We start from the raw sequence: 14,283 nt of genomic DNA on the forward strand, positions 1-14,283 counted from the left end.
CCCCCCCCGGTGGCCTCACCGTCCTGCCCCCCACCTGCTCCTCCTTGGTCCCCCCCCGGTGGCCTCACCGTCCTCAGCATCCTAGATCCTGCCTCCATTACCTCACATACATCAGAACCTTACAACCCAGACGCCAGGCTTTGCCAGGTTTCTCTCTTAAACATATCAAGCATCCATCCTCTCTGCTTTAACCCAGACCCTTCTCCCTCAGCAGACCACTGACGTGTTACCCGATCCGTCTTCCATACCGCCAGAGTCCACATTCTACAATACTAATCCAACCGTGTCACTCCCAGGCTTAAAACCCCTGAAGCCCTGATATGGCTCAATCCCTTCTGGCCTTGGTCAACACTGGAAAGACTGGGGCAGTTTCTGTTGCAGAGAACTTGGGAAAAGTCCCTGACTTTGGCTTCTAGTTACCTCTATAGCACACGACGCCCACTGGAGGGGGAGAAAATATCAAAATGCGCTTTCGAAGTAAGGCAAACTTCCAAAGGATGAGTATCTGTTCCCCAAAGAACTTAATAAACTGAGACATGCAGCCAGCTGGGTGTGTGATCTGAAAAGATTAAAAGGGGGTGGGAGGGGAATAGCTTGTTAGAAATATTGCAGAAAATATTCAATACAGGTGTATGCTAACCACCCCTTCCCCTGCCAACAACGACAACAAAAACAACAAGGTACCACCAAACAGATTCAATAAGGGATGGTTACTTCCACGTAAAATGGTATTTTTCACTTTCAAAGTCTTATCTTTAAACTAGAGGTCCATCATTCAACAGCTCCCCTGATACACCGACGTGTGAGTTTAGGGATCTTATAAACTACTTCAACCGGGGGAAGCGGTACAGAGGAAGCGAAGCTGGACGTAACTTCTGAGAGTCTCTCCGAGGTGACGGACACCTCAGTGAGAACGTTCAGCTCCCAACACAACTGAGCACCGGAAGGAAGAAAAGGATGCGCTGACAGTCCCGGGTGAGACCCCAAGCGTACAGGGACCCGGCTCCCGTGCGAGGTGACGTGTGGGCACAGATGACAGGTTACCCCACGGGGCTCCCTGACACAAGCCCCCGCACCTAAGCCCACCTCCGCCTCCTCTCAGTGCTGGATGCGAGGACCCTCAACCCTGAGGGTCGCCTCCCGGACCCCTGCCGCCAAGGCATATCCCGGGGTCAGGAGCTCGAGCTCTGACCCAGGGAAAGCTGGGGGCCTGTCCTGCTCTGCCCTCTACTCACAGGGAAGCCTCGGGAAAGCCAGCCAACATTTCGGGCTCTCTTTCCTCATCTGTAAAATCGGGAGACCACTGTCACATCCTTCATCTGGCTAGAAGGACCATTTGAGAAAAACCGTGTGGAACCCTTAGCACGTGGGAAAAGCCACATGCAGCAGCCACAACTGTCGCCGACGAGACGTGAGGCTTCAAGCCAGGTGCTCTGTGAGCCTTCTGGAAGGTCACTTTCATGCTAAAGCGTCAGAAGGGACACTGCTCTTCACCCGTTCGGGACGCAGGTGAGAGCACTTCTGGAGGCAGGTGCCACCGGCACCAAGGCCGTGCGCTGGGTGTGACACCTGGCAGCCCCCTGGGGCACCCGCCACCCGAGCCCCGGGGTGGCCGCAGCGCTCCACCAGGCCCCCTCCTCCGGACCACCCGGGAGAGGGCTTCCCTATCCAAGGCATCGCCCCGCATCACAGCCACCCCCCGCCCCGTGCCTGCGGAAGGGCTGTCCCCCGAGGGGCCCCGCCTGCCCTCTGCCACTCCTTTGCCACCACGTCCCAGCTCTCCGGGAGGAGGGGCAGCGCGCGACCATGGCTGCTCACTGCGTCCAGTCGCACTGTCTCGTGAAATCCGCGCGTCCTCTGCTTCCCTCCCTTCTCCTGACTCTTCCGCTCAGCCCCCGCCGGCCTCCGCCCGCCAACCAGACACAACAGAGCCAAAGCCCCTCAGGTTCTTCTCAGCGCCCACTCTGCTTATCTTCACGCCCTAAACGTGTGCCTCTCCTGCACGAAGGCCTGGCAGGGTTTTGCCCAACTGTGTCCTGGGCCCTAGAATCCTAGAGTAAACCAGCAGCCCTCAATTCTGCCTGTACTTATTTATTCATTCATCCATGGACACGTGTGCCTTCGGGCAGGAAGCACTTCCCACGTGCTCGCTTTGTGCCCTGAGCTAAGCAGTCTGGCTCCACAATGAACAGGAGGCCAGGCCCTGCCCTGGCACAGGGTACAGGCTGGCGGCAGAGGCGGGCGCACGAGCCCTTAAAGGCCAGGCTGATGCGAGCCGCGATGGGAGGGCGGGGGACTGCAGGAGGGCGTGCGGAGGCTGCCCCTCCTGGGCCCGGCGAGGGGCCCTCCTCACTTCGGAGAGAGGCGGCCCCGCAGACCGCGCCTCGACCCATCTCAGGCCCAGCTGCACAGCGCCACCCACATTTCTCCTGCTTTTGCTCCAAGCCGTTTCCCTCCTCGTGGCCTTGCAGCTGCTTCTCTTGACTTGCCCAGTTCCCACCTGTCTTCCCTCTGCCCTTTCATGCCAGCTACGCTCTCCTCTTCCTGTTCTTTCACCATTGCCGGCAAGTCCCTCGGGGTTCACGCTTCGTCCCTCACCTTTCACCTGCAGCCCCCTAGGAAATGCATCTGCTCCTGCGGCTCACTCCCCCCATTTCTGTCTCTCTCCCACTTTCCCATTTCCCTGGGGGAACACTGACCAGCCACCGTTGGGCCTCAGAGAGACTGCGATCCTGCATTCCTCTCACTTTCCAGGTTTTTTTTTTTTCCCCTCTGTAACGGTCTTAAATCTGACCTCTACTTTATAAGCTTATTTAAAATTTTTCTTTATGTATGTGTTCACTTTGTAAAAAATTCACCAAACTATATACTTAAAATGTCTTAACACGTCACAGGTGCACAGTGCCAGCGGCCTGAGCGCCAGCTGTGCAGCGCCCCTCCTCCAGCTCCTGCGGTTTTGATAACGTCACTTTTCCCTCTTTGTTACTCCAGCCCCGGGAGCACGTGGCAGGCAGCCTCCAAACCCCCAGGGACGTCCCCACCTATTGGTGTTTATGGCCTTATGCAACCCCCTCTTCCTCTTGAGGAACTTGCTTTTAACCACGAGAATACGGCAACATTGCAGGGCTGTGACTTTCCACGGTTAGGTACAAAGGATCATGACTTCCATCTCGCCAACAGTCTTCTTCACTTGTTGGCTGTGATGAAGCAAGCCATCATGTCGCGGAGAGACCCACTGGGGGCAACAAACAGTCCGCAAGGCGCTCAGTCCAACAGCCCTCAAGGGACTCAATCCTCCCAACAACCACGTGAGCTCAGAAGTGGCTATTTCCCCAGTCAAGCCTTCAGATAAGACCCCAACCTTGACTGCAATCTCATGAGAGACCATGAAGAGGGGACCCAGCTAAGCCACGCCTGGATCCCTGACTCACAGAAACAAATATGTACTGTTTTAAACCGTTAATGTGGGGGCAATCCGTGGTGCAGCAACAGATAACTAATATAGGGTGGTGCCGCTGTCTGTATTTCTGGTGTTTAGGTTATCTTGTTACCTTTCCGTGCCTCTGGTTTTCCAATTCCTGTATTACCAATTCCCTGTATTGAATTAGTTCGAAATATCTGACATAGTTTGTGTTTTCCTAACAAGACCCTAACTGGTACTTACTTATTCAGGTTCAAATTCCATGGCCTAGTATTGAAGATTCTCTACAATCTGATTCCAACCTATTTTTCCAATCCTTTCTGTCCTGGCCAGCTGACATTGAAATTCAATCCCAGTCACTGATAAATAGCTAGCAGAATGTCTAACTCACAGAAGGTGCTGACAAAGTGACGGATCGTGGTCCCCACTGTCGCTCATGCCTTCCCTCAGTCTGGAATTAGCTCCCCTCACTTTCCCCCAGACAAATACTTCAAGGACCAACTCCTCTTGCAAGATGCCTTCCCAGAGTTCTCTAGAACTCATGGCATAATTTCTCTACCAGGGAGCCTGAAATTTCCACTGAAGTATCTTGTGACCACCTGTAGGTGGCGGGAGATGGGAAGGGGGAAGTGCAGGATGGAGGAGGGGGCATGGGGGAAAAAGGAGGAGGAGGGGTGATCTTTGTACCCTCCCAACGCCTAACACTTGGCTGGGTGTGTCATTAATGGTAAATAAACATACTCTAGTATTTACAAAGAAAAAAAATACACAATAAAGGAATACCGAAACTACTGTAACTAAGAAATATCTTAACTGCGCAAACGCTTCATCTTTAGTTCAAATGTCTACCTTTAAACTGCCTGAGGCAATCGCTAGAACCAGGAGTCCACCACCGCTGGCCTATGAGTACGGCTCTGCACCATGATTACAGAAGTATTAGAAAGCATGTTAGTTTAAGATAACTTGCCTTATGTTTTAAAAGCATCAAATGCTAGGTTACAATCCTATTCTATCAAAAGCAGACTTTGGGCATCAGCCCAAGACAATTTCCTTATTCATGAAAACAATAATCAACAACTGCTGTCCCCAGACCTAAGTCCGGGGCTGACCTACCTTCATCTCGGGGTACATGTACCGGTGGATGGAAGGCAGCCAGTAGACAGGGGGCAGGCTGCCACCTCTCCCCGGACTGGCACGGAGCACCCCCTTCTTGTCCTCGTAGAATGCAGCCAGACGAGAGTAATGTCCCGGTGTCTCCAGCTGGTGTCTGCACGACACACACGCACAGTGAGAGTGGCTCTTCCCACAGACCTGCCACTCACTCCCTGGCCCCAAGGGAAGTACTACTTTGATGGGGGTGGGGAGGGCAAAGGCCTGGATAAACTAAAAGACCCCCTTCTTGAGGTCGCCTAGAACGCCTCCTTTGGTGTTACAGAAGCTTCCTTATGAAAAACTCTAACGTAGGCTCTGAAACTCCCCAACAGTGCTGTGGACGCAATCTCCTCCTCCTGGGAAAGAGGAGGAATTAACAGACTGTAACTAATATCTATTGTTCTCGAGCAAAGGATGCTTCCCAGAGAAGGGGTAACTTGGAAGACCACAAATTCCCTGCTTGAAAGCTGCTCTTTGTTTAGAAAGCATGCTCGTGTTCTTGCCTTGCTGATACAAAAGAATAAGACGGAAGAGTACCCCTCAATGTCTCAAATAACGGAAAACAATTACTGGATGTCACGAAGGGCTTATAATTTTTGCACCAAGTAATAAAAAGCTCAGAATCTCTTTTATTCCCCAACCTAGGCTGCTCGGGTGGCAGAGACTCGGCTGTGGGTAGTTCTGTCAACTAACCCCCAAATCAAGAAAGCAACATTGAGGCCTTGGAGCATCTGGACAATGGAGAATCCAGTCCTGTCTTCAGGTCAAGCACAGGAGGACCGTGGGTACCATATTGGCACTATGATTACTGACAGCACAATGGGTTGAATTTTAAATGAGGCCATAATCCAGTATCACTGGTGTCTTTATGAAAAGGGGAAATTTGGACGCACACACACACACACACACACACACACAAGAACACCATGTGAAAATGAAGGCAGAGATCAAAGTGATGCATCTACAAGCCAAGGTAGAGCAAAGACTGCAGAAGACAGGAGAGAGGCAATGAACAGATTCTCTCTCGGAGCCCTGGGGAGAAACCAAGCCTGCTGACACCTTGATTTTAGACTTCTAGCCTCCAGAACTGTAAGATAATACATTTCTGTTGTTCTCAGTCACCGAGTTTTTGGTACTTTGTTAGAGCAGCGTTAGAAAACGAATACAGGGAGAAATAAAAGGCACTAAAACCTTTTTAGTCCGTTTAAATTTCTTTAGAACCCTATAATTTCTATTCTCTTACACTGAAAAAGAATCAAAATATAGCTTTACTGAGCAAGGGGAGGCATCACCAATTACGGTTGGCCCTGGTACAATGATGGCCGAAAGGCAATGATGCCCCCAACCTGTCACTGCCGGCTTCCTCCAAACACTGACACAAACTCAGATTCAAGATTTGCACAGTCCAACCGGTACCCAGCTGCTCCCCAAACATCTCTGCTCCAGAGGGACGTACAGCTCCTCGTGTCAAGGCTACGGCTGCCACTTCTTCCCTGTGAGATCTCGGTCAAGCTACTGAACTTTTCAAAATCTGCTTTTTTTCCCCTCCTTAAAAACACAGATACTAGTAACACCACGATATCATTTTGAGGTGTAAATGGAGTTAAGCAGAAAATGGGCCTCACATATCTCAGCCCCTCACAGAACACTAGGTTCCTTCCTCCCTAGCACATGGGGCAGTCTAGCTAGGTGCACAGGGAGGGTTCGGAAACAGTGGGTAAATGGGGAAGATTCAGGCCAAGCCCTGGAAGAGAACTTAGGGCAAATTTACATTTTTTTAAAAAATTAATTATTTTTGGCTGCGTTGGGTCTTCGTTGCTATGCACGAGCTTTCTCTAGTTGCGTTGAGCAGGGGCTACTCTTCCTTGCATTGCGCGGGCTTCTCATTGTGATCTTACCTACACAGATACATGGATTAAGGAACACAGCCCAAGTATCTATGGAAAGTGCCCAAGAGACATGACAATGTAAAAATGAGAGAGTAACCAGCACAATGTGTGCTACTGACCTGAAGCCACGGGCTCTGGGCCAGATCAAGGATTCCCCTGAAGGACCAGAGACACTGGGGTGCTACGTAAGCCCGCAGCCCCTTCACTGATACAACATAAGCTATGCGTCCATGCTGATGCCCACCGCAACTAACCCTCCCTTCCCCACCACACCAGGCAATAATGCACCCAATGTAAGTATCAGAGATGCCTCTGTACAGCAATTACACTTCATCGCTCCTGTGTACTCGTTACTGCTCTGCACCAGTCTGTCTTCTGGCCTTGCAAGTACAGAAGAACAGGCATTCCCACTTGTTGCTGGTGCAGGTACAACATGGTACCACCTTTCTGAAGGGTCACTTGAAATCTGTATCCAATTGTACCCTGTATATACCCTGAAACCCAATGATTCCATTTCTAGGAACGAGGCCTAAAGATCTGTATATGGATATGAACAATCATTTTACCCGTAAGGATACTCATGTTCACGGTGGTGAAAAATAAGAAACCGCCTAAAAGCCCAATAACAGTGAAACAACTGAATAACCTGTAATCCGTCTGTATACTGAGACGCTATGGAACCAGCAAAATGACGACAAGGAGTATCATTATTCATGATCAGTGAAACGTTAACATGCCTTTCGGTTAGAAAATTTAGATACTGAACGACCTCAACATTCTTTTTTTTTTTTTTAAATTAATGTGTATGTACACATTTATACATGGTAAAAAGACCAGAAGGATATAAATGTTAACAGCAGATATGTCTGGCTAGTGGGATTACGTTCTTTTTTTTTTTTTTGCAGTACGTGGGCCTCTCACTGTCATGGCCTCTCCCGTTGAGGAGCACAGGCTCCGGACGCGCAGGCTCAGCGGCCATGGCTCACGGGCCCAGCCGCTCCGCAGCATGTGGGATCTTCCCGGACTGGGGCACGAACCCACGTCCCCTGCATCGGCAGGCGGACTCTCAACCACTGCGCCACCAGGGAAGCCCGTTCTTTTCTTCCCGTTAGCCTTTGTCCATTTTTCAGTTTTCTGCAATAACTCTATGTTAATTTTATATTTAGTCTTTTTAAACTTTTCAATATGGAAAATTTCAAACATAAAGTAGAAAGAAGAGAATAATAGACCCCATTATCCATCACTTAGTTTCAACAATATTTTATCAATATGGTTACATCTATACCCTATCCGCCCGCCCACCCACCACTCTTTTGCCTGAAATGTTGTAAAGCAAATCCCTTATAACGTTTTACCCATAAATATGTCAGCATACATCTCTAACTAATAAAGTCTATTTAAAAAATAACATAACCACCACGGCATTATCTTGCCTAACAAAATAATGTGCCTTGATCCAAACTAATACCCAGTCCACTTTCAAATTATACCAACTGTCTCTGAAATGTTATTTTACAGTAGGTTGTCTGAACATGATCTAAGCAAGGTCAAAAATGTGGTTTAAAATTAATCCTTTAAAATTATATAGTAGTTCTCCAATATCTTCTGATTAATAAGAAATAGTCATAGAAAAGACTCTCTAACTAGGGAGATATCGAAGCCAAGAGTTATGGATGAAATACTAACAAATAACGTTAGGAAATCATAAGTAAGAATAAATATAAAACATGGATTCAGTGTTTTCAAAAATCAAGTCTAGTTAATTTATATAAAAGTCATTGCTGCAGTCAAGTATCACCCCTGCCTAGACCTGGGCTTACATCACTACACTTCTTTCTTTTCCTCATACCTTCTCATGCAAGTCCTTCTCTCATGTTATCCTGAGCCCTCTTTAATCACCAAAACCATTCTAGCTATGACTCAGAATCTAGAAGCCATAGGAATATCATCGAACTCAAGGAAGAAAAACATCTGCATGACAAAAAGTAATGTTAAAAGACAAACGACAAAGTGGAAAAAATATCACAAAGAACAAATCTCCATATTACACAAAGAACTCCTAGAAATTAGTAAGAAAAAAACAACGATCAAAAAATAATGTAGCAGGGGCTTCCCTGGTGGCGCAGTGGTTGAGAGTCCGCCTGCCGATGCAGGGGACACGGGTTCGTGCCCCGGTCCGGGAAGATCCCACATGCCGCGGAGCGGCTGGGCCCGTGAGCCATGGTCGCTGAGCCTGCGCGTCCGGAGCCTCTGCTCCGCAGCGGGAGGGGCCGCATCAGTGAGAGGCCCGCGTACCGCAAAAAAAAAAAAAAAAAATGTAGCAAAGGCTCGGAACAGTTCACAGAAGAGTAAATATATATGACTCAAGCATGTATGAAGGTGCTCATCCTCACTCCTAAGAAAACTGCGAATTAAAATTATACTCACGTACCATGTTTTACCAATCAGAATGCCAAAAATCCACAAGTTGTATTTTTGTGTCGACAATGCTGTGAGGAAACAGCATTCTCTTGCATTACTGCTGGGCATGTAAAATGGTACAATCTCTATGTAAAGCAATTTGACAATATCTATTAAAATTACAAACACATATGCTCTTTGAATCACCAATTTCATTTCTAGAAATTTAATGTACACATATACTACTCATGTGTGAAATTATACTTGCTCATAGGTATTCAGTGCAGCCTCATAACAGCAAAAGACTGGAAACAACCAAATGTCTATCAGTAAGCAACTTGATAAAGCAAGCATGGTTCTTTTACACAGGGCACGTAACACAACTGTGAGAAACAGTGAAGAAGCTCTCCATGTACTAATATGAGAAGATCTCCTAGATATATTGTTGAATGAAAAAGGCAAGGTGCAAACAACATGTATAACATGCCACCTTTTGTATGAAAAGAGGGAAAATAAGAATATACATTTGTATTTGTATATAGACAAACTTTGGAAAGATACATGGGAAATCAGCAGTGATTACTGGGATTATTGGATGGATATGGGAACTGGGTGAAGACTTCATTTTATGCCAGTGGTTGAGACTGCCACTCTTCTTCCCTTAGTAACAGAACCTTCCAAAATTTAGCTGGTCACATGGCCACCCAGTTAAGGACCCCACTTCCTAGACTGTCTTGCTGCTAGGTGTGGCTAGACACTAAGAATAAGTCAATGAAACGTGGGCAGGAGCGATGTGTCCAATTTCTGGGATTCCTGTGGGTTTCCCGTTCCTGCAAGACCTAGTAATGGTGAATCAACTTTTACCATGTGGGTGAGGACAATACTCTAGCAGATGGCAGGACACAAAACAGAAAGACTTGGGTCCCAGAAATGACCCAGTGGAACAAAGCCATCTACCACACTGGACTACTTCCCTTCCTCTGGGGTGGTCATGCTAGAAAAGCTGTACTTCTACCTTGTTTGAGTCACTGTGTTTTGGGTTTCTTTGTTATAGCAACTTAGCCTGGATTTGAGCTAAAGCAGAAAATGATATTAGGAATGATTTACCATAGTATCAAAAACCACACTGTAGCATTGGCTTAGTAGCTAGAAAGGGAAGATCGCTAAAAAACAAACAAACAAACAAAACTTTGCTAGAACTTCAATAACTTGGAAGACAGGCCTTGTATCATCTGAACTTGTAACTTTAAGGGAAGCAGTGAGATACAGAGCACTGATAGCTCCTTGATGTTTTTAGTTTTTAGTAGTTTTCATCTTACTACTACAACAGCAAGAGGAAAATAAGCAAGACTTGGTCAGTTTGCAAGCAGAAATGGTGGGATATACAGCTAAGGGTGTACATTCTGAGTTCTGCAATATAAATTAATTGAGGCTTGAAATATTTGGGACCCCATGGGACTGAAAAAACCAATTCCTCTGTACCCAAAAAGCAGGAGGTAACCTAGAGAAATGGAAATAAAAACAAAAATAGACAAATGGGACCTAATGAAACTTAAAAGCTTTTGCACAGCAAAAGAAACTATAAACAAGACAAAAAGACAACCCTCAGAATGGGATAAAATATTTGTTAATGAATCAACTGACAAAGGATTAATCTCCAAAATATACAAGCAGCTCATGTAACTCAATATCAAAAAAACAAACACCCCAATCCAAAAATGGGCAGAAGACCTAAATAGACATTTCTCCAAAGAAGATATACAGATTACCAACAAACACATGAAAAGATGCTCAACATCACTAATTACTAGAGAAATACAAATCAAATCCACAATGAGGTATCACCTCACACCAGTCAGAATGGCCATCATCAAAAAATATACAAACAATAAATGCTGGAGAGGGTGTGGAGAAAAGGGAACACTCTTGCACTGTTGGTGGGAATGTAAATTGATACAGCCACTATGGAGAACAGTATGGAGGTTCCTTAAAAGACCCAGCAATCCCACTACTGGGCATATGCCCTGAGAAAACCGTAATTCAAAAAGAGTCATGTACCACAATGTTCATTGCAGCACTATTTACAATAGCCAGGACATGGAAGCAACCTAAGTGTCCATGGACAGATGAATGGATAAAGAAGATGTGGCACATACATACAATGGAATATTACTCAGCCATAAAAAGAAACGAAATTGAGTTATTTGTAGTGAGGTGGATGGACCCAGAGTCTGTCATACAGAGTGAAGTAAGTCAGAAAGAGAAAAACAAATACCGTATGCTAAGACATATGTATGGAATCTAAAAAAAAAAAAAACAGGTTCTGAAGAACCTAGCGGCAGGACAGGAATAAAGACGCAGATGTACAGAATGGACTTGAGGACACAGGGAGGCGGAAGGGTAAGCTGGTATGAAGTGAGAGAGTGGCATGGACATATATACACTACCAAATGGAAAATAGATAGCTAGTGGGAAGCAGCCACATAGCACAGGGAGATCAGCTTGGTGCTTTGTGACCACCTAGAGGGGTGGGATAGGGAGGGTGGGAGGGAGACACAAGAGGGAGGGGATATGGGGATATATGTATACGTATCGCTGATTCACTTTGTTATACAGCAGAAACTAACACACCATTGTAAAGCAATTATACTCCAATAAAGACGTTAAAAAAAAAATGCAGGAGATAAGAATTTCTCTCAAAGTCTCTAAGAAACTCTCCCAGACGTGGGAGTCTGCCCATTTATAAAGCCCAGATTTAGGCTACAGTCTCAAGGTAGTTGCCATTAAAACCAGGGAAAGATAGATAGGCCAAGAACAGTGATCAGTAACTAGGCCACCATCTACTGACTTAAAAACTAAGACCCAGAGGAGATCTTTGGCAGTGGATATTTTTACATGGAATTGAGTGGAAGCAAACAGACCAAGAAGCCTATTCAGTTTTTGAGGGATCTGTATTTTCATATTCTTGTCTACGGCCATACCACCCTGAAATCGCCGGATCTCATCCGTATTGTCATGTTCTTGGCCTATATAAGCAGCTGACTTCTCAACCCTTAAAGAAATCACTAGACCCCCAAATCCACACCAGCAGGAAACATGTTCCAAAGCCATGCAGCTTTCTCCAATGTTCACCAATGCCTGTTTCAAAAGTGGTTATGGCACAAAATGGATAAAGAACCCTCAGAAGGCAAAGCCAGGAGCCATGGAGGAAAATGGACAAGGAGATTCTAGTCAGCAGAACCAAGGTGTAGCCAGGAGCATACTGCTCTGTGAGGACAAGGGGTCTCTGCCAACCCTACTCAGCAAATTTCATTATTATTATGGACTAACGACCCCTCAAATTATTTCTGATTCTTCTTTTTCAAGTGGGAGCTTGTATTGTGGTTCCTTCTCTACTTCTATATTGCATTTGGGAAGTGGGAATGGAGGACGTGACTGTTCTTTCATAGCTTTCCAGGATAAGAGAACCATGTCCTGATTGCCTCAAATCACACAGAAACCCTGGATTTTAGACTAGAAACATTAACCACATGAGACTCTATGATGTCTCGGGGTGGGAGGAATGTCCTCTATGTCTGGGAAGAAGAGTACACACGGATACCTAGGTCGCCAGGGGGGCAAACTGAAGCAGAGGCTGCTAAAATTTCCTCCAAATCCATTCTTCTCTTCTTGCTGTTTGCAACAGGAGTCCCCGAATTTTAACCGGTCACAAGGTCACCCAACTAGAGACTACCTTTCCCAGGGTCCTGTGCTGTCAGGTGTGTCTTTGTGATTGAGGACTTGACAATGGGATATGAGAAGTGATGTATGCAACTTCCGGGTCCTTCATTCCTCCCTACGGGCGGGAATGCAGACATAATAGTGGTAAGCAGCTTCAAACAGGTGAGAAGAACACCTTAGAACACAAAATCACTCTTAGGATATGGCAGAATAATAAGAGAAGCAGCGTGGGCCCTGAATGGTGGGGACAGGAGGCTGCTCACCCTGACCACCCTCCTACTTCTAGAACATTACATGGGGCAGAATCTTCTGTCTTATTTGAGCCAGTGTATTTTGGGGCCTCCGTTATCACCATTTAGCCAGGACTCTAATATAATACCTCCTTATAACTTTTGGCTTTTGAACGACGAGTATGTATTGCCTCCTTGGGAAATTAATTTTTCAAAAGCAATAATAATTTTTTTAAAGTGTCAAGATCCCAATAAAAATGTTTTTTATTTTAAATTCAATGTTACTTCTGAGACACAAAACTGAGGAAATGTTTCAAATACAGAAAAATATGTATCACAGCTCCAAAATGTAGAGGAGCAGTTAAAACAATTAGAAGCATGCTAACTGCTTAACCACAGGGAATAATCGAGTAAACTAATGAGACAGCTCTAGCACTATAGAGCTATTAAAATAATCATCAAGGGTTTCCCTGGTGGCGCAGTGGTTGGGAGTCCGCCTGCCGATGCAGGGGACACGGGTTCATGCCCCGGTCCGGGAGGATCCCACATGCCGCGGAGCGGCTGGGCCCGTGAGCCATGGCCGCTGAGCCTGCGCGTCCGGAGCCTGTGCTCCGCAACGGGAGGGGCCACAACAGTGAGAGGCCCACGTATCACAAAAGAAGAAAAAAAAAATCATCAAAATGAAAAATATGGAGGACAATGGGGAGAAAACATACACATAACTCGTGTTCCTGAAGAAGGGAAAATGCAGAGGAAAAGTTTAGTATTTTATTGTAGAAAAAAAGGTTCCTGAAATTAAAAATAAATGTCATATCTATAGATAAAAAGGGACAAACTACCCCAGAGAAAAGCTGTTCAGAAACGTCACAGATAAAGAATCTATAGGGATCTAGACAAAAGAGACTTCTCTGAGACAACCAATATCAGAATACTGCTGCACAACATTTACAGCATCCTGAGAGGAAGAAAGAAAAGATTCTAGGATCGTCTACCCAGCCAAGAGTACAGGTAAAAGACCCATACGATCAAGCATGCGAGATTTCAGAGAAGGCAGCACCCATGATCCTTTCATGAAAAAAAAAAGAAACAAAAGATGCCTGATGGCAAAATCTAACCAACCAAGAAATAAATCAGGAGCTCTGGAACGTAGCAAGCCACAGTTAAGCCTTGGATGTGGTCGTAAACATATAACTGAGACTTAAGAATCATGGGAATTGTGATTACAGAACTAAATGTAATAAATCTCACAGTATATGAAAGTTGAGAAGTAAAGTCGGGGAGGGGTTCTGGGAAGAAGTATAAGATACCTGACTGTCTACAACTAAAAAAACACAACCTAAAATCACCAATGATACCTATACAAAGATTTGTGCACTTTATTATATATACATTATTTCTCAATAAGAATGACACTGTATCTTCATGTTTTGCAGTTTTTCTTAACTCTGGAAGAACATTCTAAGAAATAACA

The 14,283-nt window shown here is 45.8% G+C and overlaps 1 protein-coding gene across 1 annotated transcript in view; it reads right to left on the reverse strand.

Moving 5' to 3' along the window:
• Positions 1–14,283, reverse strand: part of KIAA1147 (KIAA1147 ortholog) — a 47,705-nt gene that overhangs the window by 9,120 nt on the left and 24,302 nt on the right. Inside the window, exons 4-5 of the mRNA XM_029233098.1 lie at positions 4,535–4,688; positions 421–559 (exon numbers count right to left, since the gene is read on the reverse strand). Of these exons, the coding sequence (XP_029088931.1) occupies positions 421–559; positions 4,535–4,688 (293 nt within the window). The remainder of the gene's footprint in view (positions 1–420; positions 560–4,534; positions 4,689–14,283) is intronic.

Source organism: Monodon monoceros, unplaced genomic scaffold (genome assembly GCF_005190385.1).
Source record: "Monodon monoceros isolate NGI ecotype Baffin Bay Population unplaced genomic scaffold, NGI_Narwhal_1 Super_Scaffold_2, whole genome shotgun sequence".
NCBI classification, from domain to species: Eukaryota; Metazoa; Chordata; class Mammalia; order Artiodactyla; family Monodontidae; genus Monodon; species Monodon monoceros.